General features: G+C 45.4%; 2 protein-coding genes across 7 annotated transcripts in view; one reads left to right on the top strand and one right to left on the bottom strand.

The window, feature by feature from the left end:
* The window catches only part of CUNH4orf45 (chromosome unknown C4orf45 homolog), a 136,612-nt gene extending 111,904 nt beyond the window's left edge, over nt 1-24,708 (top strand). Inside the window, exons 4-5 of the mRNA XM_021230682.2 lie at nt 9,081-9,258; nt 24,517-24,708. Of these exons, the coding sequence (XP_021086341.2) occupies nt 9,081-9,258; nt 24,517-24,564 (226 nt within the window). The 3' untranslated portion in view covers nt 24,565-24,708. The remainder of the gene's footprint in view (nt 1-9,080; nt 9,259-24,516) is intronic.
* Fnip2 (folliculin interacting protein 2) overlaps nt 14,868-24,738 on the bottom strand; it is a 103,626-nt gene continuing 93,755 nt past the window's right edge. For all 6 annotated transcript variants that reach the window (XM_021230669.2, XM_040752621.1, XM_040752622.1 and 3 more), the window contains 2 exons: nt 22,612-22,727; nt 14,868-20,085 (listed from right to left, as the gene is read on the bottom strand). In XM_021230669.2, the coding sequence (XP_021086328.1) occupies nt 20,007-20,085; nt 22,612-22,727 (195 nt within the window). In that variant the 3' untranslated portion in view covers nt 14,868-20,006. The remainder of the gene's footprint in view (nt 20,086-22,611; nt 22,728-24,738) is intronic.

Here is a 24,738-nt window from a genome sequence, read left to right as displayed (position 1 = left end):
ATAGGCTAGCATTGAGAAACTGGCATTTGTGTCTGCATTACAGACTGTAAAGTGCACATTTTTCATATTAGGATGTTGACCTTTCATAAGAAAGTATAGTCAAGGACACTACTTCCTGGCTAGGAGGCAGGTGACAAGTATCATGAAAACTGAGCTGACAGGGTTGCCAAGTGGGTAAAGCACCCGCTGTGCAGGTGCGAGGACCATGAGTCCGGTCTCTAGAGCACACGGTATGAGACCTGAGCTGACAGGATTGCTGATGTGGTGTGTTTCTGTAATCGATGCTCCTACTGTGAGGAGGGAGATGGAGAAGGGAGAGCTCCGGGAGCCCAGCCAGCTAGCCTGGCCCCTGTAGAAGCAAATAGCGACAAACCCAGAAGGCACAAGGCAGGGACCGACACCCAAGCTTGTCCTCTGACTGAGAAACCAGTGACGTGGCACACACATACTGGCACTCACACGCACAAACACACGTACACGCATTCGCGCACGCACAATCTTGGGCTAGAAATGTGGCTCAGCAGTTAAGAGCACGTGGTGTTTTTGTAAAGAACCTGGGTCTGTGTCTCAGAACCAACAGGGTAGCTCACAACCATCTGTAACTCCAGTTTTAAAAAGCTCTGACACCCTCTTCTGGTCTCTGCAGGTCCTGCATGCACACACAGGTAAAACACTCATGCACACAGAGTTTTTAATCTTTAAAAGAAAAAATGATGAACAGGTACAATTCAAGGTAGTGCCAACGTTAACAGGGCAGAAAGAATTAAAATAAAGAATGTAAACGAGGCAGAGGAGATGGCTCACCAGGTAAGGCATTTGCTGCCAAGCCTGATGGCCTGAGGTTGGTCTCGGGGACCGGCGTAGCAGAAGAAGGGAACTGACTCCTTCAAGCTGTCTTTCAGCCTCCACACGAGCACCACGGCACACACGTACACACAAAAGAAATGTGCTTGAGGAGAGTGTAAATGAGATAATCTGAGAAGTTAGAACTGCTGGAGACAAGAGATTGGAAACACGGACGGTAAGGACTCCCTGAGGGAGACCAGGCTCACCATCATAGTGTGGCTGGGATATCAGACGAGAGGAATCAGCCCAGCACACAGGACGGAGATGCTAAGAGCCACCACAGTGCATTGCTGGGACCTTAAGGCCAAGTGCGACGTGTGGAGGAAGGCCACCGAAGAGACAGTTGACTTTCTTTAAATGAGTCTCCATTTCATTTCATAGTGACTCAGCTGCGGGACACTCTGGAAACAGTGAGGAAGGACCTTCAAAAATGTGCTTGTGCAAAACAAGCTAACAAAAAATGAACACTGGCAAGACCCAAAACAAACAACAAAACAACCACCCAACCAAACACCATCAACCCATAAAAGTTACCATTTTAGAAATCATACACAATGAACCGTGACAGCAATTCTCGGCACACTTAAGAAAAATGGGGGTGCCAGGATCCTCAATATGTGTGAGGCTGACTGCGGCTTCCATCCCTGCAGCAGGAGCCAATGCACCCCAGCATCCTAGCCTCCTGCTCCACCCAGGGAACTAGGTAAACCGGGGACTGTTTCCAGGCCACCTGACTGGGCTTGGGGTCTGCCACTGCAGTTTCCATACAGGTGGGAGCCAAAGCACCCCAACATCCTAGTACATTTCTCCACCCACAGGACCAGGAAGAGGAGAGGTACCAGAGCATTGGACTTGCCTGCACTCACTGGAAGCAAATCCTGCTCCTGTACCCACCAGGAGAGGAAGAAGCTGCTTCTGCACCCACTGGAAGAAGGGATGGGAAGGAGACAATATAAAAATACACTCAGCAACAGAAAAAAAAAGTCACCACCAGAGTCTAGAGACTCCACACCATCAAAACTTGAACATTCCAATGCAAATGAAGGAGAAAAGAATGACCTTAGAGGCCCTCAAAGATGATATGGGAAAATCCCTTAAAGAGTTAGAAGAAAAAAAAAACAAACCAAAAAATGCAAGAAATGGAAGAAAAAACAACCCAAAAAATGCAAGAAATGGAGGAAAAGAAAAGGCAAAATTTGCAAGAAGCAATTCAAACAGTGCAAGGGCTGAAATCTGCAATAGAAACGATAAAAAAAAAACACAGTCTGAAGGAATGCTGGAAATAGAAAAGCTGGGCAAACAATCAGGTACTACAGATGTGAGCATAACAAACAGAAAACAAGAGATGGAAGAGAGAATCTCAGGTGTTAAAGGCTCACTAGGAGAAATAGATTCATCGACCAAAGAAAATCTTAAGTAAATTATAGAAGAAAACTTTCCTAACCTAAAGAAAGATATGCCAATGAAGGTACAAGAAGCTTACAAAACACCAAATAGACTAGACCAGAAAAAAGTCCCTCTCGACACATTATAATCAAGACCCCAAACATACAGAATAAAGAAAGAATATTAAGAGTGGCTAAGGAAAAAGGTCAAGAAACATATAAAGGCAAACCTATCAGAACTAAATCTGACTTCTCCATGGAAACTCTGAAAGCCAGAAGATCCTGGATAGATACTCTACCAACACTAAGAGACCACGGATGCCAGCCCAAATTACTATACCCAGCAAAGCTTTCAATCATTATAGACAGAGAAAACAAGATATTTCATGACAAAACCAGATTCAAGCAATACATATCCACTAACCTAGCTCTACAGAAAGTTCTGGAAGGAAAAATCCAACCCAAGAAAGTTAACTATAACCAGAAAATAATAGATAATCCAACTTTACCAACAGTTAAAAGAAAAAAGGGTGGAAATACACATACAGTTCCACCACCAACAACCATTCCAAAACAAATAAGAATGAGCAATCAATGGGCATTAATATCCCTAAATATTAATGGTCTTCACTCGCCCATAAAAAGACACAGGCTAACAGAATGGATTCCAAGACAGAATCCATCCTTCTGTTGCATACAAAAAACACACCCCAGCTTCAAAGACAGACGTTACCTCAGAGTTAAGGGTTAGGAAAATATTTCTCAATCAAATGGACCCAAGAAACAAGCGCGAGTAACAATCCTAATATCTAACAAATTAGACTTTAAACTAAAACCAGTCAAAAGAGATAAAGGAGGTCATTTCATACTCATCACAGGAGAAATCAACCAAGATGAAGTCTCAATTCTGAACATCTATGCTCCAAATACAATGGCATCCACATTGGTAAACTAAAACTCAAATCACATATAAAATGTCACACACTTATAGTGGGAGACTTCAACACCCCACTCTCACCTCTAGACAGGACTACCAGACAGAAACTTGACAAAGAAGCAAAGGAACTAATAGAAGTTATGACCCAATTGGGTCTAACAGACATCTATAAAACATTCCATCCAAACACAAAAGAATATACCTTCTTCTCAGAGCCACATGGAACCTTCTCAAAAATCGACTAAAAACTTGGCAACACAGCAAACCTCAACAGGTACAAACAAATTGGAATAACTCCATGCACCATATCAGACCACCATGCTTTAAAGTTAGAGTTCAACAACAACACAAATTGCAGAAACTCTACAAACACATGGAACTTGAATAATGCGCATTTGCAGCATTCTTGGGTCAAAAAAGAAATTAAAGTCTTCCTAGAAGCCAGTGAAAATGAAGACACAACATACCCAAACTTATGGGACACTTTGAAAGCAGTGCTAAGAGGAAAGTTCATAGCGCTAAGTGCTCACATGAGGAAACTGGAGAAAAGTCACACTAGAGAATTAACAGCACAACTGAAAGCTCTAGAAGAAAAGGAAGCAAACTCACCCCAGAGGAGTAGACTAGATGCCAGGAAATAATCAAATTGAGGGCTGAAATCAATAAAGTAGTAGTAACTAGTAAAGCAATACAAACAATCAATGTAACAAAGAGTTGGTTCTTTGAGAAAATCAACAAAATAGACAAACCTTTATCCAAACTTACCAAACAGCAGAGTGTGAACATGCAAATTGACAAAAACAGAAATGAAAAGGGGAACATAATAACAGACACTGAGGAAATCCAGAGAATCATCAGGTCATATTTTGAAAACATACTCAACAAAATTTGAAAATTTAAAGGAAATGGACAATTCTCTGGATAGATACCACTTACCAAAATTAAACCTAGATCAGATAAGCAATTTAAATAGACCTATAACACCTAAGGAAATAGAAGCAGTCATCAAAAGTCTCCCAACCAAAAAAAGCCCAGGGCCAGATGGCCTCAGTGCAGAATTCTACCAGAAATTCAAAGAACGGTTTATACCAATTCTCAAAGTATTCCACACAGTAGAAGCAGAAGGGTCTTTGCCAAACTTTTTATGAGGCTTCAAAAAGATACCCAAGCCCAAGCCACACAAAGACACAACTAAGAAAGGAAATTTCAGACCAATATCCCTCATGAACATTAATGCAAAAATACTCAATAAAATACTGGCAAATCGGATCCAAGAACACATCAGTAAAACCATTCAGCATGATCAAGTAGGTTTCATCCCAGGGATGCAGGGATGCTTCAACATATGAAAATCCACCAATGTAATCCACCATATAAACAAGCTGAGAAACAAAAATCACATGATCATCTCACTAGACGCAGATAAGTCCTTTGACAAAATCCAACACTCCTTCATGATAAAGATCTTGTAGAGATGTGGGATAACAGGAACATACCTGAACGTAATAAAAGCTATATACAGCAAACCAACAGCCAACATCAAACTAAATGGACAGAAACTCAAGGCAATTCCCCTAAAATCAGGAACAAGACAAGGCTGTCCCCTCTCCCCATACCTCTTCAAAATTGTACTTGAAGTTCTAGCTAGAACAATAAGACAAAAAAAGGAAATCAAGAGGATACAAATTGGAAAGGAAGAGGTCAAACTTTCACTATTTGCAGATGATATGATAGTTTCCATAAGTGATCCAAAAAACTTTACCAGGGAATTCCTACAGCTGATAAATACCTTCAGCAAAGTGGCAGGATACAAGATCAATGCAAAAAAATCAGTAGTCCTACTATATACAGATGATAAAAGGGCTGAGCAAGAAATCAGGGAAACATCACCCTTTACAATTGCCACAAACAACATAAAATACCTTGGGGTAATGCTAACCAAACAAGTGAAAGACCTGTATTGCAAGAACTGTGAGTCTTTAAAGAAAGAATTAAAGAAGACACCAGATAAAGGAAGGATCTCCCATGCTCTTGGGTAGGTAGGATCAATGTAGTAAAAATGGGAATCTTGCCAAAAGCAATCTACAGATTCAATGCATTCCATCAAAATTCCAGCACAATTCTTCACAGATCTTGAAAGAACAATTCTCAACTTCATATAGAAAAACAAAAGACCCAGGATAGCCAAGACAACCCTGCTCAACAAAGCAACGTCCAGAGTCATCACCATCCCTGACTTCAAGCTCTATTATAGAGCTAACAGTCCTGAAAACAGCATGGTATTGGCACAAAAATAGACAGGTAGACCAATGGAATAAAATTGAAAACACTGATATGGACACCCACACACCTATGAACACCTGTTTTTTGACAAAGAATCTAAAATTATACAATGGAAAAAAGAAAGCATCTTCAACAAATGGTGCTGGCATAACTGGATGCTGTCATGTAGCAGACTGCAGATAGATCCATGTCTATAGCCATGAACAAAACTTAAGTCCAAATGGATCAAAGACCCAACATAAATCCAGCCACACTGAACCTCTTAGAAGAAAAAGTGGGAGGTACCCTTGAATTGGTACAGGAGACAGCTTCCTGAACATAACACCAGTAGCACAGTCACTGAGATCGACAATTAATAAATGGGACCTCTTGAAACTGAGAAACTTCTATAAGGCAAGGGACACAGTCAACAAGACAAAAAGGCAGCCCACAGAATGGGAAAAGATATTCACTAACCCCACATCTGACAGAGGGCTGATCTCCAAAATTTACAAAGAACTCAAGAAGCAAGTCTCCAAAACACCAAAGGATCCAATTAAAAAGTGGGGTGCAGAATTAAATAGAGAACTCTCAATAGAGAAGTCTAAAATGGCTGAGAGACACTTAAGAAAGTGCTCAACATCCCTAGCCATCCAGGAAATGCAAATCAAAACAACTCTGAGATATCATCTTACTCCTGTCAGAATGGCTAAAATCAAAAATACCAATGACAGCTTATGCTGGAGAGGATGTGGAGAAAGGGGAACACTCCTCCACTGCTGGTGGGAGTGCCAACTTGTACAGCCACTTTGGAAATCAGTATGGAGATTCCTCAGCAAAATGGGACTCAGTCTACCACAAGACCCAGCAATTCCACTCTTAGGCATATACCCAAAATATGTACTTTCATACAACAAGGACATCTGTTCCACTATGTTCATAGCAGCATTATTTGTAATAGCCAGATCCTGGAAGAAACCTACATGCCCCACAATTGAAGAGTGTATAGAGAAAATGTGGTGCATTTACACAATGGAGTACTACTCAGCTGAAAAAAAAATCAATGGAATCCTTAAATTTGCAGGCAAATGGATGGCACTAGAAGAACCCATCCTGAGTAAGGTAACCCAGTCACAAAAAAGAAACATGGTATGTATTCACTCATATATGGATTTTAGGCATGGATCAGGGGAGTGTCAGCCTACAATCCTACTGCCAAACCATCATCCAACAACTGATGGAAGCAGAGGCTGATACCCACAACTAAGCACTGAAATGAACTCCTGGAACCCAGTGACAGAAAGGGAGGAATGATGAGCAAAGGGGTCAAGACTGTGCTGGTGACACAGAGACAGCTGACCTGACAAGGGTGAGCTCTTGGATCCCAGACTGACTGAGAGGCTATCATGGGACTGATCCAGACCCCCTGAATGTGGTATCAGTAAGGAGGCCTCGGCAATCTCTGGGGCCTTGAGTAGTAGATCAATATTTACCATGGTGTACAAATGAACTTTGGGAGAGCATTCCACATGGAGGGATGCTCTCTCAGCCTTGACACATGGGGGAGGGCCCCCGCCCTGCCCTGGATGAAATGACAGACTCTGGAGATCCTCCCTGGGGAACGGTGTGGGGATTGGGTAGGGAACTGGGACTGACATGTGAAGCAAGCTTGTTTCTAATTTAAATTAAAAAATTATATAAAAAAAAAACTCTTAAAAAAAAGATGCATGAGGCTGAGCTGCCTGCCCTTTTTCTCCAAGCAGGCTTGAAAATCAGCTGCCTTAAAAGACAGTAGCCATGAGAAATCACTGCCTACCGATCCCTGGAGGTGGAACACAGGTTTGAAGACCTTGGGACAGCCACACACAGAGAAATGTCATAGTTAACCTGTTTTGACATCCCAGGAAAAGCTTCTTTCTCACCATTTTTATTTATTTGAGCTGATTTTGCACATAAGCAGCTCTGCCTCATGGGCATTTGTCAAAAGTAAATCAGCACCAGTCACCCAATGTGATGGCTATTGGTGGGGTAACAAGTTGGGGTAAATAGCAGTTGACTAAAAATATTAAAAGGAAAACCAAGACAATGGAATGTGCATAGAGGATTTGTGAGAAGTGTCAGCACATGTCTAGGAATCTGGAAGGTTGTATGCCTGTGATGGACGTGTATAGGTCAGCAAGGCCTGAGATCACCCCGGGGCTCTCACTTAAAGCAGTATGCAAAGAGGAAAGCAAGGCTAACTTTCATGTAACCTGCCTGCTGGGACATGGTCATAGACCTCAACACATAGAAAGACCAGAAGCCCCAATAATTCAAGGCACTTCAGAAACTCTCTGGCCATCACTGGCTGACCATTGGACTAAGGGAGCAGAAACTTCAGGGCACACACATGGCACTTTTTTTTTTCTTTTCCACTTTTCGAGACAGGGTTTCTCTGTGTGGCTTTGGAGCCTGACTTGGAACTCGCTCTGTAGACCAGGCTGGCCTGGAACTCACAGAGATCTGCCTGCCTCTACTTCCCGAGTGCTGGGATCAAAGGCGTGCACCACCAGTCACATGTTGCACCTTTATACAATCAGAATCATCCCTGGATGACAGCATTGCCACTGCCAAAACAGGAAATGTTCAGGAAGCTTGACAGATCCACAGCTATACACATCAGGTCAAACTTGAAAGGCAAAAGCAAAGATAGAATATGGAAAACAGCCAAAGGACAGTGACATCAAGTATAGAGACTCAAAGACCGGCTTCTCAGCAGAAACCATGGAGAACAAGGCCATGGAAAAGTGTGGGACACCTCCTCGTTAGGAGGTCCCAGAGGCACCCAAAACTGCACAGGCTACAGGCCAGCGCTCCTGGTTGTCCATCAGAACTAGATGATAAGACCCTGTTTCTGAAGATACCATGCTGTTTGGTTCCGGCACACAGAGAAATCAAGCTGTAACTGGGCCAGGGCTTCCTCGCTAGGTTTCGAGTGCTAGAAGGTACTGTGTAGGACGCTGGGGGAGAGGAGCCATCAATAATCTATCCAGCTGTGGAACCTATGAGCTACACTGTCAGCCTGTCAGGCAAGATGTGCCACTGTCATGAAAGTATGGCTTATGAAGATAACTAACGGTCTCTCCTGGTCAGACTGAAGCCTGTTCCACAGGAGGAACTCAAGGCTGACACTGTAAACCCAACCCAAAGCCCATGTTTGGGAGATTTTCTTCCTGAAACATTGAAAGCTGAACTTTACAGAGCTGCACTTTCCAGATGTCCATGAAGCCATAAAATCAGCAGTCAAGCACCCAACAATCTCCCTAGGTCTCCCTTCCTTCTGCTTCCCAGCATCCTCCAGTCGCTCTGACTGGGCTCTAGGGGAAACGGGGAGATGACTCATCAATCGATGCTCATGACTTATATCAGGTGTCCGTGGAGTGGCAAGTTTCTAGGATGTCCAACGATCTCTGTCGGCTAGAGATGCAGAGTGGGGAACCACCCAGAACCTTGCTGGTGGGAGGCACACAGGCCAAGTTTTCAGCTCTCCATGGCCCTGTGGCTAGAAATTGCCTCAAACAGTGAGAAACAAACTAATGTCACTCACCAAAAACGGGCAGCTGCTTCTATATCTTTTTCCATATGACCCAACTAACTTGCTCCTATTGCAGGCAACCGAGGCCTTCAGTCCTGGACAAGCAAGGAGGACACAGTCGTGCTTTTCTTGCCTGGAATATGAGTGATTACGAAGACACCCAACAGAGAAACTCCCAAAGAGCTATTCTCGTTAAACAGAGTAAATCACCAAGGACCACTTTGCCCTCCAGGCTGCCAAGGAAGGAAGAGAAGGTAAGCCGCCATTTTTCTGAACTATCCCTAGAGAAGTCACACCACAGACTAGAGTGTCATTGGATTCTAACAATTTCATAGTTCCCTTTCACCTATCAAACCAGATTGTAATCCAGATTAGATTCCCTGGGTCAGTGTCCACTGAGTTGCAGAGCTGGGTTGAGTCTCAGAGTGTAAGAAAACAGGAGGGTGTGTGGTCCCATCCCTAGAAATGTTTATCCACCACATGGCTTGACCTAGAGAGTGTGGTCAGGCTGCTAATTTCCACAAGCTGAGAAAACAGCCTGCACGATGGAGGCAGACCTGTAACTTCCCTGGGAACCCTGCTCAGAACATTAAGTATCTTTAGCAAGTTGTGTAATTTCCCTATGTACTTTTAAGAATAAATAAGAGGGGACAACAGGTACTTTCCTGAAAAATCTGGAGAAGGAACAGAGAATCAAGTACAGGGTGTGTAAGCATACATCCCACGGTCATTTTCAGAGTCTGTGTACAAACCCATCTCCCGTCTTGGCTCTCTGCACAACCCCACAGCACGGTGCACTTTGTCAGTGTTTAATACAGCTTGACACAAAGTTCCTACAATAGAAAGGAAAGCAGAATAGCTCCCGTCCAGTTAGATGCCTGTTTGGAGCACAGAGTGTCATCTTGCTTCCTTGAAGACTCTTTGGAACTCACTAGCACAGAATTCACTCTGTGTCCAGAGATCCCGCTCATTAGCCATCACTGCTGGAATGTTTCTGTGAGGGGCTGGATTTGTCCTCTGGGAAGACACCGGCCCCAGCCACACTGGGTTGAAAATGGGAGCAGTTCAGGTGCTACTTTCCCACTGTGGGCTGACTTCCGGGAAGACAATGGTTGAGGTAATGACTGGCATCTGTGCAAAGGAGCGCTGGGTTAGTTACGGCATTGAATGCATTGAGTATGATCACTCATTAGTTCCAAATGCCTCCTATCACCCACTAGATCTAAATGACGCTTTTATGTTTTGCATTAAAACTTTTGCTTAAAAATTGTTTTTTACATTTTTAAATGACTTAAAATTTACAGAGGAAGTTCTGCAAGAACAGCACGAAGACCTCCTTATATTCTCTTGCTTGCTTTGATGTATTTTCTCCCTCTGAATGTACGTGTACGTGTACATATCCTGGCCCATCTGCCATTGGAAGGCAATTGCAGACACAATGCCCTTTTACTTCTAGACACTTCAGGGTACATTTCCTAAGAACAAAGATGTTCTCTCATATCACCATGGTTACAGTTTGAAGATTTAGGTCTGTAATTGGTAAGCAAATTTTACCCAGCCAAGACTTAACGCTAGGGTCACACATCACAATTAGTTATCTGCTAAGTTTCTCTCCATCTGTGTCTCAGTCTTCATCTTCCACGGCACCCGCATCTTTGAAGGCTGTAGGCAAAGTCAGGATGTTTTCTCTAGGTGGGTTTGTCTGCTGTTTCTGTGCAGGCTCTCTCAGATTGTGTGGTGTGTATAGGAAACCCTGACAAACGGTGTGCCACCAGATACGGAGTTAACTCACCCCCAGTGAGTACAGTCACATCCCTTCTTAAAAAAATAGAAAATGCCGTATCATCCAACATAAACGTTTCTTCAGGCAAGCTTTCTCTCAAAATCCCAGAATACACTAGAAACTCATTATCCTCATCTGTGTTTTTGGAGGATCTCAGAGTTGTGGATGGTTGAGAAAACCCCCACCCTCTTCTGTGTAACCTCTCTTCATGGACAACTCCAAGTAACTGTTCTTACATATTCAAAAGCCGGTAATGAATACAACATGTGAAAGGCATCCGCATGGCTCCTCCCACTTGGGCAGTAGTGAATGCTGGCAGTCAGTCATCAGTGCTCCTTGTCCTCCCACTTGGGCAGTAGTGAATGCTGGCAGTCATGAGTGCTCCAGGTCCTCCCACTTGGGCAGTAGTGAATGCTGGCAGTCATGAGTGCTCCAGGTCCTCCCACTTGGGCAATAGTGAATGCTGGCAGTCATCACTGCTCTAGAGAGGCTGAGAGTCTCCCAGGCTGGCCTTGAACTCCCAGTTCCCCTACCTTCACCTCCAGAGTGATGGGATTACAGCCCGTGCCTCCATGCTGGTGTATCTTCCCATTCTTACGCTGTAAGAATCTAATTGCACCAAGAGCTACCATGAAGTAAAATGTGCCCTTGTCACAGTATTATACACACCTCATCTGGAGAGAGTTGGAAATGGGATGTTCATATGTGCTATTGGATGAATTTCTCTACTTATAAACTTGAGAGCCTAATTATATGATTTTTAAGAAGTGAAATTTAGGGCATTCAATAATATGAAGCATTCTGGTATACATTTACCTAGAATGCAGTAACAAATATTTCTGGAATTCAGTTGGGCAAATTCCCATGTTGAATTCCTTTCTTTTTAAACATTACATCTCTCAGGTTCTATCTTCTCCCATTTGTTATTCTCCCATCTTGATTTTTTTTCTTCTCAATAAGCAGTTGTGATCTTTAGGTTGTAAAACTCATGGGCATAGACCTCCTTTAGCTCCATTCATTTCTACTTCATTCTTAGCTGGCCGGGATCGAGGCCCTCTAAATTCCAATATACCAATGTAACTTCAGTGGCTAATGTATTCTTTTCCCAAGAATTTGTTTCTTTTACTTGATGCATTCTTTCTGGCACTCCCTCCTGCCTTTGGGCTCAAGAATGGATTCTCAGATGCTAATGTGCACACACACCCCTCGGTGACTGAATTCAGATGCAGATTATGGGTCAGTGGGCCTCCAGGGCTCGTCTTCTGCATTTCTGCCCGGTTCCCAGGCAACGCTGGCTGTTGACGGTCTGGGGGCCTTGAGTACCCGAGGATTTGACCATGAATTGAGTTTGGAGACAGAATAGAAGGGAACTGGCTGGACCAGGGGGAGGAGGAGACTGGGAGGGCAAAGCCTGTCTTCGGGAGAACGTAAGTACTTCAGAATGGCTGCGTATCTGAGTGAAAAGGAGCCAGGCACTGTAGCATGTGCTGGGGTCTCAACTACTCAGGAGGTTGAGCAGGGAGACTCAAACTCAAGACACTGGGGTCAGCTTTGGCGACACAGTGAGATCCTATTTCCTACATTAAGAAAGTGAACCAGTGGTGGTGGTTTGGAAATCTCAGTTACTCAGGAGTCTGAGGCAGGAGCCTGCCTGGATTATACTGAGTTCAAGGCCAGCCTGGCGAACTTAGTAAAACCCTGTTTCAAAATAAAAACCCAGGCTGGGGAGACAGCTCAGTGAAAGGGTGTGTTTACATGTACAAAGACTACCTGGTGGTGATGCTGGGTGAACCTCATTTGACTCCACAATGCTAAAGCCCTTGGGGTTTACTTGGCTGCTTTTTAAAGAGGGGAAGGTTTGGAAATCAGCACAGGAGAGGACTGATTAGAACTCCTCGGTATGGAATGGAGGAGAGTTTGGACAGCATTAGGGTATCAACTAAAACTAGGGAAGGACTGAAGGCAGAAAGGAGGAAAAGTGACCTGAGACAGGGTAGCTCACTCCAGGTGTGAGGAATACTCGGGCTGTGACAGGAGTGACGGAGTGTAGTCTGCACCCTCAGAGCTCAGTGTGAGAGGTTTGGAGGTGCCAGGTAGCAGAGTAGAGGTGATTTCCATAACATGGGGTTAAATGTGCTATTTGTTATGGTAAAGATATTTGAAAGTCTAATTCCAAGCCAGGCCTGGTGGTTCATGCTTGTAATCCAAGCACTTGGGAGGTCAGAGACAGGAAGATAGTCACAAGTTCAAAGCTAGCCTGGTCTACATTGTTAATTAGAGGCCAGCAGGGACCACACAGTGAGATCAGGGAGAGAAAGGGAGGAGGAGAGAGAAATAAGAGGCTATGTCCTATAAATTGGCATTACAGTACCCAGCTCCTACCCAAGTCCATTTTAATGATCACCGTTGCACGGATCTCTTCAATACCTGTATAGCTAAGGGACCGATGTGCACAGTTGGAGAGGAAACAAGAGTGTTCATCACAAGGAACTGGCTTGTGTGAAGGTAGGAGCCAGAGAGTTCATAGTGTGTGGGCTGGCTGGCTGGCAGGCTGGGGCAAGCACAAGACTGATGCTGCAGCTGGACCTGGAGGCCATCTGGATGCGGAGTCTCCTCTTCCCAGAGGTTGGGGGAGGGTCTGTTCTTTCCAAGTCTATCCTTCAACTGAATGAGACCCACCCACTTATAGCCGGTAACCTGCTTTACTCTATCCACTGATTTAAATATTAATCTCGCCTAAAAAAATACCCTCACAGCAGGACCTATTGGTCCTAACCTCTGAACCATCTCTCCAGCCACCAGCAGGACCTATTGGTATTTGACCAAGTATCTGAGTAGAATGGTCCAGCCAACTTGACTCAAGATCTTCACCACCACGGTGCCCCTTCTCACCAGTTGTGAGGGCTAAATATTGCAAAAAAAACCACATAAATCATCCAACGGAAGAGTCCAGGCAGCAGGGAACCAAAGGGGAATACGGACTGTGCCCTCTTTTGAATGGCATGCATTCGATGGCTTCAGGATTGCGTATGAACACAAGCTGGGGACTTCTCTTTTCCAGCTTGACCGGTAGACTGTGAGAAGCCTGGGGGGGGGGGGCACTAAGAAGACACCGAGGGCTGGGGCCCCACGCACAGCTTCCAAGGGGAAGGCCAACGTTACAGAATACGGGAAGGGGAAGCCCCGATGAGCCCAAGCCCTGCCCTGGAGGAAGGAACCAGAAGATGCCCCAGATGTGCAAGGCGGTGTTCAACTTCCGAATCCTGAGTGAAAGAAAAAGAAGACTCTTTCTCCTGTCACTAAGCCGGCAGCCGATGACAAGCAGGCCGGCACCCACATGGAAAAGCCTGGGTACCCTCCTACTCAAGATGTGCCATGGAGCGGTCAAGCTGTGGCAAACCCCTCCCATCGGCATGTGAGAAAGTTGCTTGCTGGTCTTGTGTAGGTCCGCTCTCTTCCCACCACCACCACGTGGATCGAACTCAGATCCTAAGACTTGGCAGCAAGCACCCTCACCCACTGAGTCATCCTGGCCCCCGGGTATGCTATTTAAACCACATGCACGTTTTGGAGCAGGAGTTACAACTGCAGACAGGCAGGTAGGCAGGGTATTGATGTCCCGCTCTTAAGCAAGCCACAGCTGTGGATGAGGAAATTTCAGAGATACCCTCAGTTCTAGGTGAAGACCAAGTGACCACTTGTTAAAATCTTTATAAAGTAAATCCACAATGCCAGGGTAGACAACAGTTACACTCTTGGAAATTTCACCATGTGCTGATGTCAGGTGGAAACCACAAATTCCCAGCTTAGATCATTAAAAGCAGGTTTATCACTCCAGTGAATGTCAGGTAGGACAATGGACTGGTCCTGGGGCATTCCCACAGACTCCAGGACTTGTCTCCTGACATGCCTGGCCCAAATCCTGACAGTGTGCTGGGGCCAGTGTTCTCATCCACCAGGGCGATAACCAAAATGTCTCCGAACACCAAACTACTGACATATAGTGACCTCCATTCACCACAAATCATTTAAAGGCTGTGTTTGACTAAATGCAACAGATCATGCGGCACCAAGAAGATGTGCAAGAAAAATTCAAAAAGTTTATTGCACCAAATGTCACAGAAAAATGGATTAAAATAATACATGAATGTTGCTTTAAGAAAAACCTTTCACACACCGACACAGGAATTTATTCAACTGATTTAAAAAAACAGTCCTATCAATTTCTCTTAATGAAAGCTCAGTAATAATACATTCCAGAATTTTCTCCTTTTTAAAACACTGTAATTTAAACATAATGCAAACACATGTTCCAGATGTTCACCAAATTTTAACATCTTAAAAATTAACATTCAGAGGGCTGCTTTAGGCAAAAATTGTATTAAAATGTCCTCTCGGCATCATTTCCTGGTGACCAGGAATCAAGTAGCCAACCTGCGGAGCAACATGCCCATGTTTTACCTGACTACTGTAATTGTATCTTACCCATGAGTCTCCATCTGTGAGAAAGACACACTGTAGCGGTTGGAAACACAAAGAGTGTGAAAGACCACTACAGAAATGGACGGAAGAGCCTGCATTTCAACAAGGAAAGATCCTGACAGCACCATTCTCTGCTCCTCCTGCCGCGGCCATGATCCCACCTCCCCCCAGTCTCCCGGGTCCTCTCCCTGGTATGACGCCCGCACCCCACATGGGAGACCCGGGCCATGATGCCAATGATGGGGCCCCTCTTCCTGGGATGACGCCCGTGGGATCTGCTCCTGGTGGGTGGTCACATGCCTCCAATGATGGTGCCCACTCGGCCTGGCATGATTCGGTCAGGCAGATAAGAGCAGAAAGGCTCTATATCAATTTTGTATCTGTTTTGTTTCACCAGGAGATCACGGTGCTGAGCCTGAGTGTTTTCTAGCTGCATGACAAACAATAGTTTTGCAGGGGAGAAGTGGGATTTTAAAAAAAGTGCAGCTCTCACTTATATTGAGAAAAAGTAAATAAAATTGTCAGCTCTTTTAGTTAAAAAAAACAGTCCTCTCCACCAAGCACAATATATATATAAAAAAAAATCCAGAAAACCAATTCACATTAGAAGAAGCTATGGACCTTTTCAATTAATGATGAAAGTATGCGTGAACACAAAAATAAGTGGAAAAAACTCCAGACATTTAAAACAATTTGAGGGTCATTTTACATTCTTTATGTACATCCAACTAACAAAGAACCTAAAAAGCTACTGACTAGTTTACAAAATCCGAAGACCTGATTTTAAAAGCTCAGTCAACAATTTAGTGTCGTTTAGCAAGTGGGGAATTCCCTCCCTCCAAAAGTTAACTCTGAAAAACACGCTAAGTTAAAAATTTGTGATGTGGCAGGCCAAGGATGCCGCCAGCCCAGAGCAGGGTCCCTGAGAGCAGCTCCTTCCCTCACAGGCCTGGTCTCCTGGGTCCCTTCTCACTCGGTGCTACCCACAGACAGGAAGCCTCCAACACCCACATCTGTGCCTACCACATGCCTGATCAGTGGCTGCGTGCCTCTACATGTTCTTACCTGGAGACAACAACTAGTTCACATGCCAAGAAGTCACAGAGCATCTCTCTTGGGGACAGTGAGGGCCCTGTGACAGCTGAGCTGTCTGGGTCACTTCACAACCCTTATCCATGGGAGAACTGGCTTCCCAGGGCCAGGAAGCCCAGGCCATCCCCACCACAGTGACACTCACTTCCAGCATCGAAGGTCAAGATCCTGCCATGCCTTCCTGGGGCAACCATAAGGCCCGAGCCAGCCTCAAACTGCCCTTGCCCAGGGTCTGTGGCCAGCTCCTCTCTCCACCCCCTCTGGAGTCACCCGCCACGTGTGTAGTCTGGGGATGTCCAGCCTGGTGTGACAGTCACAGAAGCCAGCTTCCCAGCACCCGGTCCTGTAGATGCCAGCACCCCGAGACTCCACAGCTCTGTGTTTCTCCCAAGGACCTCAGCCTCCGGGCCCCTCACCCACCCTGGCCATTCTAACAGCCTCCAACTTCTAGAGACCAGGTCTAGGGTGCCTGGCAGCACCGCGAGAGCCCACCCCTGATATGTGTGATCCCGGGCAGCCTGGGACACCGTGGGAGCCTGGTTCCAGCTGAGGCCCTGCCTCCCGCACTCCTTGAGCGGGCAGTGTAAGATCAGTCTAGCACAGGCTGCAGACTGCCTTCCGAGAAGCCCTTGACCTTTACCGAATTTTGGTCTCCAGCAAGCAGCTGGGTGCTGAGCAGCAGCAGGCAGACTGAGCTGGCCTCCGCCTTCCACTGGATCCCAGCCAGCTGAAAGCCAGCAACTAGATGACGGCCGGCCGCTAACTCGGCTCCACCCCAGACACTGCCTTCCCCGCTGCACTGTGTCTCCTGGCCAGCCCAAACCTGCAGGCCCTGCTGGAATGCTCCCCAGAGCTGCCAGCAGCGCAGGCTGTGAGGAGGAAAACAAGGGGTGACTGGGGGCCCGCAGCCCCTCCACCAAAGCCCTGCTGCTCTGCAGAAACAGATTTTAAAGCAAATAAACTGACTAAAGTTGTTTCCTGGAACCTGAAGAAGAAAAGAAAAAGCTGTGAGGTGTAAACGGCAGCCCCGTGAGATGTGAGATGAGTTCCTCTCCGTAGAAAACAGCACACGCCTCTGGAAAAAGGACCGAAGCTGTCCACCAGCTACTTAACACTGATAAAGTCAACCCTTTGGAATTATGCACAAGCATGGAAGCTACACTTTCAATTTTCATTGTCATTTTTAAAACATACGTCATTACCTACACATTCATATCACTTATCAACTTATCAAATATAAAAATGCAACATGCTAGAAAGAGGTCATCACAGGAATGCTTACACACTTCCGCTCGCCTGCTCCGTCCAATGGGCAGGGCGCTGTCAGAGTGACACTCAGCAGGTAGGTTACTCTTACCAGCTGAAGAAACCAGAAGGTTGGGTGGAACCCTGTCAACTGAGGTAGATTTCTTTAAACTTTTTTTTTTAAAGTTTGGTTTTGGTTTTTTCTTCCCCCTTGAGTTGGGCCTAGGAGAAGGTGGGGTCCCTTTCTGGACTCTTCGGCTGTGACCAAACAAAGCCGTGGTGGTGCAGGATGTGGGTGTGTCTCAGGGGAAGCCCATGAGATGCTTTGCTGTTTTTCCGCTTCTGAGAAGTGGCTGAATTTAAGACACAGAAAATGTGGACACCCCACACCTCGGGAGTCAGGAGAGCAGCGGCATGCCCTCCTCTGCAGCGGCAAGAGAGGAGGCTGAGGGCACTGAACTAACCCCACGTGACCGACGACCAGAGTTTCTCACTGGCTGCTTTTCTCAAATTTGGAACATCGGAGAAAGAGGCAGGTTTACTCTTTTTCAGGGTTTGAAGAACTGGGCGAAGTTTTTATGCATGAGGCCGAGAACCAAGCTGCTGACGGCTCAATTCCCGAGTCTGGCTGTCAACATGTGACGAGAAGTGAACGGGGTTTGTATCGAGTCATTTTCTCCAAAACCTCCGAGGATGGTGAGTGAGGCAGAGCCCACGTATAAGTGAGAGAAGCCAGGAGGAAGGATGGGAGCGTGCCGCGCTGGCAAGGGCGGAAGGCTGTGCTGACTTCTGCCTTGACAGCTCACGCATGCACGCCAAGGAAGACTGTGCCCGGAGATTCCTGGCTAATGATGACATCATGAAGCCAGCAAACCGAGGCCAGCAACTCAAACGTCAGCTAATGGGAAATGGAAACATGTTAGAATAATGGGACATCTCAACTTTGCGAAATACGAAAATGCAAACTAAAGACATTAAGTGCCTCGAGGTGTCATCCATTTTCACAAATCACAAAGAGTGAGAGGGAGGGGCAGAGCAAGAGGGGAAGAGAGAGGGGGAAAGGAGAGAGAGGAAGGAGGGGGAAGGAGGGGGGAGGGGGGCAGGGGACCAGAGAGGAATGAAAGGCCGACTAAGACGATGCAGGCATTTGTCCTCAGTCAATGGAGCACATGCTCTCAACTAACAGCTGCTTGTAACGAGGGGCGACAAACGCATCACACAGGTCGGGATTTTATCAGATATAAACTGTGAAGTTGCTTGAGCCCCCGGGTGATATCCCAACATTCTCAGGTACCGGAGACACGTGAGAAGGAAGGACTGAGGAGTCAGTGTGGTTTGACTTGACCTGACATCAGATTTTTTTCGGTTTTAAAGTCTTCTGACAGAGACTTTTACGCTCAGTAGTCAAAGGTTCTTTAGGCTTAATGACCAATTGGGCTTTTATAGTTCTTCACCTTGGTAAGTTTTATAAATGGTCAGGTCAATTTCTGGAAAGATGTTTTTAAAAGACTACTAAAGGGATTAAAAAGTGCAGAGTTGACTGTGTAAAAGCTGAGATTGCAAATGAATTGTCGGAGGTGCTTCAGGGTTCACTTCCCAGGGGGCATCTGCACCTTCCAGCAGAGAGAGGCACCTTCATGGGCAGCAGGAGAGAGAGGCCCGGGCTGGGAGAGCTGAGCCAGAGAAGCTCGCCCGAGCTCGTGGAAACAACTTTGGTAAAGGTCTTTCTGGAGAAGGCTGTAGACTCGAAAGCTGCAGACGATTACCCAGTGTTAGACTGCACACGCCGATGCCGTCCGCTGGACCTGACGAGAGGGGAGCTACACTGAATCCTGGGTTTATTGCACCAGCAGTCCCTCCCGGACCTGCCCGTGACTGCACTGGAACCACAGAACTCTGAGAAGTGACAACACACTCTCTTCCCGATAGGCAATCCTCTTCCACATCCTACATGGAAACCGTACGCAGAACAGACAGTGGCACAGTGTGGCTTTCTTCACATCACCGGCAGTGAGGAGAGCTCCGACCTGGGATCCACAGCTCGTTCTCAGAGCAGCACCTCATGCTCTCTCACACGTAAACAGGAAACACTTTCCAACTGGAATGTTCTATTCACTGGTTACCGCTACTCCAAAGCCGGTTCTCAATATTCTGCCCAACAGCAGGAGGCCATCTGCTTTGTCTGCCAGAAAGGTCACTTCTTTTGATTCCTGGGAAACAAAGGCTCGGTGTACTCGTGGCCAATCACAAACTGCCACCGCATGGAGTAGACACAAGCTCGTGGATGAGGCGGCCATTTGCAGCAGCAGCTCCATGACTGCACCACGCTCTCACGCCTTCGCTGTCACTGAGAGCTTACCGCTTTCTGACTCAAAACTGTCCCGGTGGCTCCTGCAGTCGTTATAAGAGGATCTGCGCCACATAAGGAGAATGAGTACTGGCGATCGCTGTCAGCAGGGGCAGGTCGCTGGACTCAATCCTGAGGGTTGAGAAATTCAAGGACAGGATTTTAAAACCAGCTTCTAGTCAAGATCATCTTTTAAAAACCAATGAAAATGTAAAACGGGGCCAGCAAGAGGCTTGGCTGGTAAAGGCATTCACTGCCAGGGCTGATGACCCTGGGATCTACATGATGAAGGAGGTCTACATGGGATCTACATGATGAAGGGGTCTACATGGGACCTACATGATGAAGGGGTCTACACAGGATCTACACGATGAAGGAGGTCTACATGGGATCTACATGAAGGGGGTCTACGCAGGATCTACATGAACTTCTTCAAGTTGTCCTGGCCCCCACACGTGCACCCTGGCACATGCATGCTCCTGCACACATCTACACATACACTAAATAAATAAATCTAAGAAAAAGGTGTGAGTAAAAGGGATGAAAAAATGAAGGACCTCCCAGCAGACACTGCTTCAAAGGGAGGTTAGTGCTAGCACAGGTAGTAGGATGTCAACCGAGTCAGTGTTCTGAGGACAAAGGAAACCAGTGAGAGGTACCATCACCTCAGATGGACACCGTGTGGGCCGCCTCTTACATACTGGGCACAATATGGTTTATGGCAAAATACTGTCAGGTTTGAGGGAGGGAAAGAACTGGAGGTTTCAATTTGTGGAATACATCCTAATTTGTTTCTCTCAAAATTAAAACTCTTTTCTGAGACTATGAATGACCCTTTATCACAGTCACAGAGTAGGACAGAGCCCTGTAACCATAGGACTAGACCCAGCGATGGGAAATGAGGCAGGATTATACTATGAGACTAAGAAGGGAAAATAGCTGAAGTACCTTGTAAGTTAATAGCAAAAGCTCAATGCCACCAAACAGGAACCTGTTTTAAAATGAATTACCAAAAGAGTACGTATGACAGGTGTGGTGGTTTGAATAAGAACAATTTGCACAGACTGTTGAATACTTAGCCAGAGAGTGGCACTATTTGAAAAGATTAGAAGGATTAGGGGTAGCCTTGTTGACGGAAGTGTGTCACTGGGGACGGACTTTGTGGTTCTGAAAGTGCATTCCAGGCCCAGTCTCTGCCTACAGATGAGGATGCGGCTAGAACTCTGAGCTACTTCCCCAGCACATGTCTACCTGTGTGTGCCACTATGCCCCCTGCCATGATGAGAAAAGACTGAACCTCCGAAACTGTAAGCAAGCCCCATTAAATGCTTTCCTTTGTAAGAGTTGTCTTGGTCATGGTGTCTCTTCACAGCAGTAGCTTTTCCTATTATCTTAGTCACTGCTCTGTCACATATAGCTGTAAAAGACAGCAAATCTGACAAGAACTCAAGGCCTAACTTTTACACCAACACTGTCAGAGCTGGAGATGGCAGTTAAATGCATGTGCTCCTCTTTCCAAAGGCTGGGGTTCAGTCCTGGCGCCTGTAACTCCAAAGCACACCTGCATACATGTGGTGTGTGAGTGCACATACATACATACATAAGAATAAAGTACATTTAATGATAACAACAACGAATGATAGTAATAACAATATAATGTATATATTACTTTGAGAAGCAGGCATAGTGGCACATGCTTATTATCCCAGCAGTAGAGAGGCTCAGGCCACAGGACCCCAAACTGAAAGCCACCATAAGGCTAAAAAGTGACACTCCATCTCAAAAACAACTCATTCAAAAAGCAAAACAAAACTAACTACATAAAACAAAACTTTACAGGGATATGGGGGAACGTTCCTCATCGGCATAGTCTTAGTTATTTCTATACTTGAAATTAAAATGAAGCAAGTCAGAATTTCCTGTAGAGAAAGTATGGCCAATGCCCTCAAGATGGTGTGCATCCTCAGTGATGAACAAGTCTTCTCTTGGGTGGGGTGAACCCAGAAGATCCACGGGAAGTGCTCCCACCTCCTCCACAATATGAGACAAGCTGCCACTGCCCCCAACAGCTTGTGACTTTTGCATCATTAATTACTGTGTCACTAGAGATGAAGGGGCGGAGTGAGATCAAATGTTGCTTCAGCCTACATCCTGCAACTCACTGGGGAGCAGCGTGGGCACACACCCGAGTGACTCTGGGCACGTTGAGTTACTGAGCTGTGGGTATAGAATGACACAGGCCAGTAAGTCTTGTGAATGTGTGTGTGTGCGTGCATGCGTGTGTGTGTGTGTGTGTGTGTGTGTGTGTGTGTGTGATTAGAGACACAGTCAGCACACCTGGGAGGAGTGTGTGTGTGTGTGTGTGTGTGTGAGAGAGAGAGAGAGAGAGAGAGAGAGAGAGAGAGAGAGAGAGAGAGAGAGAGAGAGAGAGAGAGAGAGAGAGAGAGAGAGAGAGAGAGATTAGAGACACAGTCAGTGCACCTGGGAGGAGTGAGACAGTGTGTGTGTGCCTGCGTGCCTGTGTGTATGTGTGTGTGATTAGAGACACGGTCAGCGCACCTGGGAGGAGTGAATGTGAGTGTGTGCATGTGTGTGTGTGTGTGATTAGAGACACGGTCAGCGCACCTGGGAGGAAGGTCAGCCTTTCACAGAACTCACCCCAGCACCACACTCAGTTCCTTCACGTGCACACGTGTGTGTCCCCGGAGATACTCTGAGAGCATTTTACTTTTAAGGTACATCTCCTGTAGTCTGTCTTCCAGATGCATGATGCACTGCAAAGCCAACAGCATTCACAATGAGGACTACAATTTCAGCATCTTTAAGAGCTGGGCTTCTTCTTACTTATTTCTACATATACAACTGTAACTACCCCCTTTTCAAATAAACCCCCAAAACTACCAACTGAAGTTTTTCATAAAATGGCTATTAACGTTTTTACATATCATTCTAGTATCTTTAAAACTATTTTCACAGAGTTGAAATCATTCTATAAGCACGAACATCCCGTCTTTTTGGCTTTTAAACTGTCAACTCTTTATTCTTGGAGCCAATCAGAGAGTCAGCACCATCATCGTTTTAGCTCTTCCTGAGAGTCATATTCCTCCTTAAATTGGTCAAAACCCCACTGACCAGTGAGCTCTGGATCGTAAAAGTAGATGAATGTTTGTATCGTCTTTGTGTCTCTGTTCACAAACTTGTCTTGTTAAGAAACTTACCAATAACCTCGGATTTAAGAATTCCTTCCTGTGCCATTTTTATGCTAGTGCTCTAGGGAATGTTAACTCACTATTGTTTACTTAGCCACGGGGCAGGCTACATCTGGCCTATAATTTTGTAAAGAGTATTTTAGCTCTCGTTTTCTTTCTGTACCTCAGATTTTTCTGGCTTAATACATTCCTAGAAGCAGAATGATTGGAACAAGGTCACTTCAGACTTCTATTTTGCTTTCAAGAGTATCCTTCGGTCTTTTATAACAAAAGGAGAAACAGTTGTTTTGGGGATGGCTTCTCCCTTGGAACTGTGTTTAGCTTCTGTGTTTAGAGACCTACAGCCATGCATTTGTGTCTCTCACCAGTGGCAAATGCCTTTGCATTTGGCAGGCAAGTTACCCCAGTGTCTCTGGGAGACACCTGATGGCTTTGGCAAGGTAATTCCATCATGCATAATTTCCTCCTAGACCATTAGCTCTCTTATTTTCATCATAAAAAGATTAACAGACAAAAACCATTTGAAAATGTTAATCCTGTCCATCCGGGCTAATCGATGACATGGAAAGGTCTGTGAGATGTGGGTGTTTTCTAGTTTCTCATTGGTTAGCACCTTAGGGGCCTTAATGTGGGGATGAGCGGCGACTGCCTGTAGCAGTGATCAAGGCGGGGACGGCACCAGGGCGGGGACGGCACCTGTCTCCTCAGAAGCGCTCCTCTGAGTAAGCAGAGGTAAGCGGCAGAGGGATTTCTTACCAAGTCTTGGCTCATTGTGGAGTGAAATACAAAGATTTTAAATAAGAGTTAACAAGATAACAAAAAAACCATTCAAACGATATTGAATGCTTAATGTCTTAAAGTGGTTTGTGTATAGTGTTTTCAGTCCACAGAAAAAATGTACGATGCAATGCTGGGTCTAGAAATGTCTGCTAAGTGTGGAAAAAAATACATTTAAGAGAAACTTGTCTTTGAAAGCTTCATAATCAAATAGAATTATGTTGAGTGGTTTCCCGTTCTTTGAAGGATTTTATTCCTGAGAGGAGTACCATTTTCAACTTCTAAAATTTTAGTTATTGTCTTCCATATAGAAGCCCCTTGTGTATTTTCTTGTAAGCAATACTTAGATGGAATTCTCTTGGATCCTGGTTCTGCCAGATTATATAGATCACTCATGTATTACTAAGTAGTTATGTATACTTCCACCAAATGAAGCAAAAAGACTCTCCTGTAATTTACTACTTTGATAGTTAACATGTCAGACAATGAGAAGAATGTCTTAGAGAATCCAACGTAGGTATCTGTAGAGACAGCAGCAAGCCACCATGGGGTCTAATGTCTTCTCCTTCCCTTACAGAAAAGGAAACCCAAGCCTCAAAGTCAGAACAAATCAGACTGCTTCTAGGACAAAAGAAGATCGTAATAGCCCTGAGTGTTTCTCCTGCTATCCACGGGACACATGTCCCGCAAGAGCATCTCCCACTACTCTGGGACAGACGTCCCGCAAGAGCATGCTTCAGTTAAGAGTCAAATAAAATTTTTATGAAAGGCACTGCCAGTTTTTATACCATCGATATTG

The sequence above is a fragment of the Mesocricetus auratus genome, unplaced genomic scaffold, assembly GCF_017639785.1.
Source record: "Mesocricetus auratus isolate SY011 unplaced genomic scaffold, BCM_Maur_2.0 Super-Scaffold_100009, whole genome shotgun sequence".
Taxonomy (NCBI): domain Eukaryota; kingdom Metazoa; phylum Chordata; class Mammalia; order Rodentia; family Cricetidae; genus Mesocricetus; species Mesocricetus auratus.
This window is presented reverse-complemented; position numbering and strand designations above follow the sequence as displayed.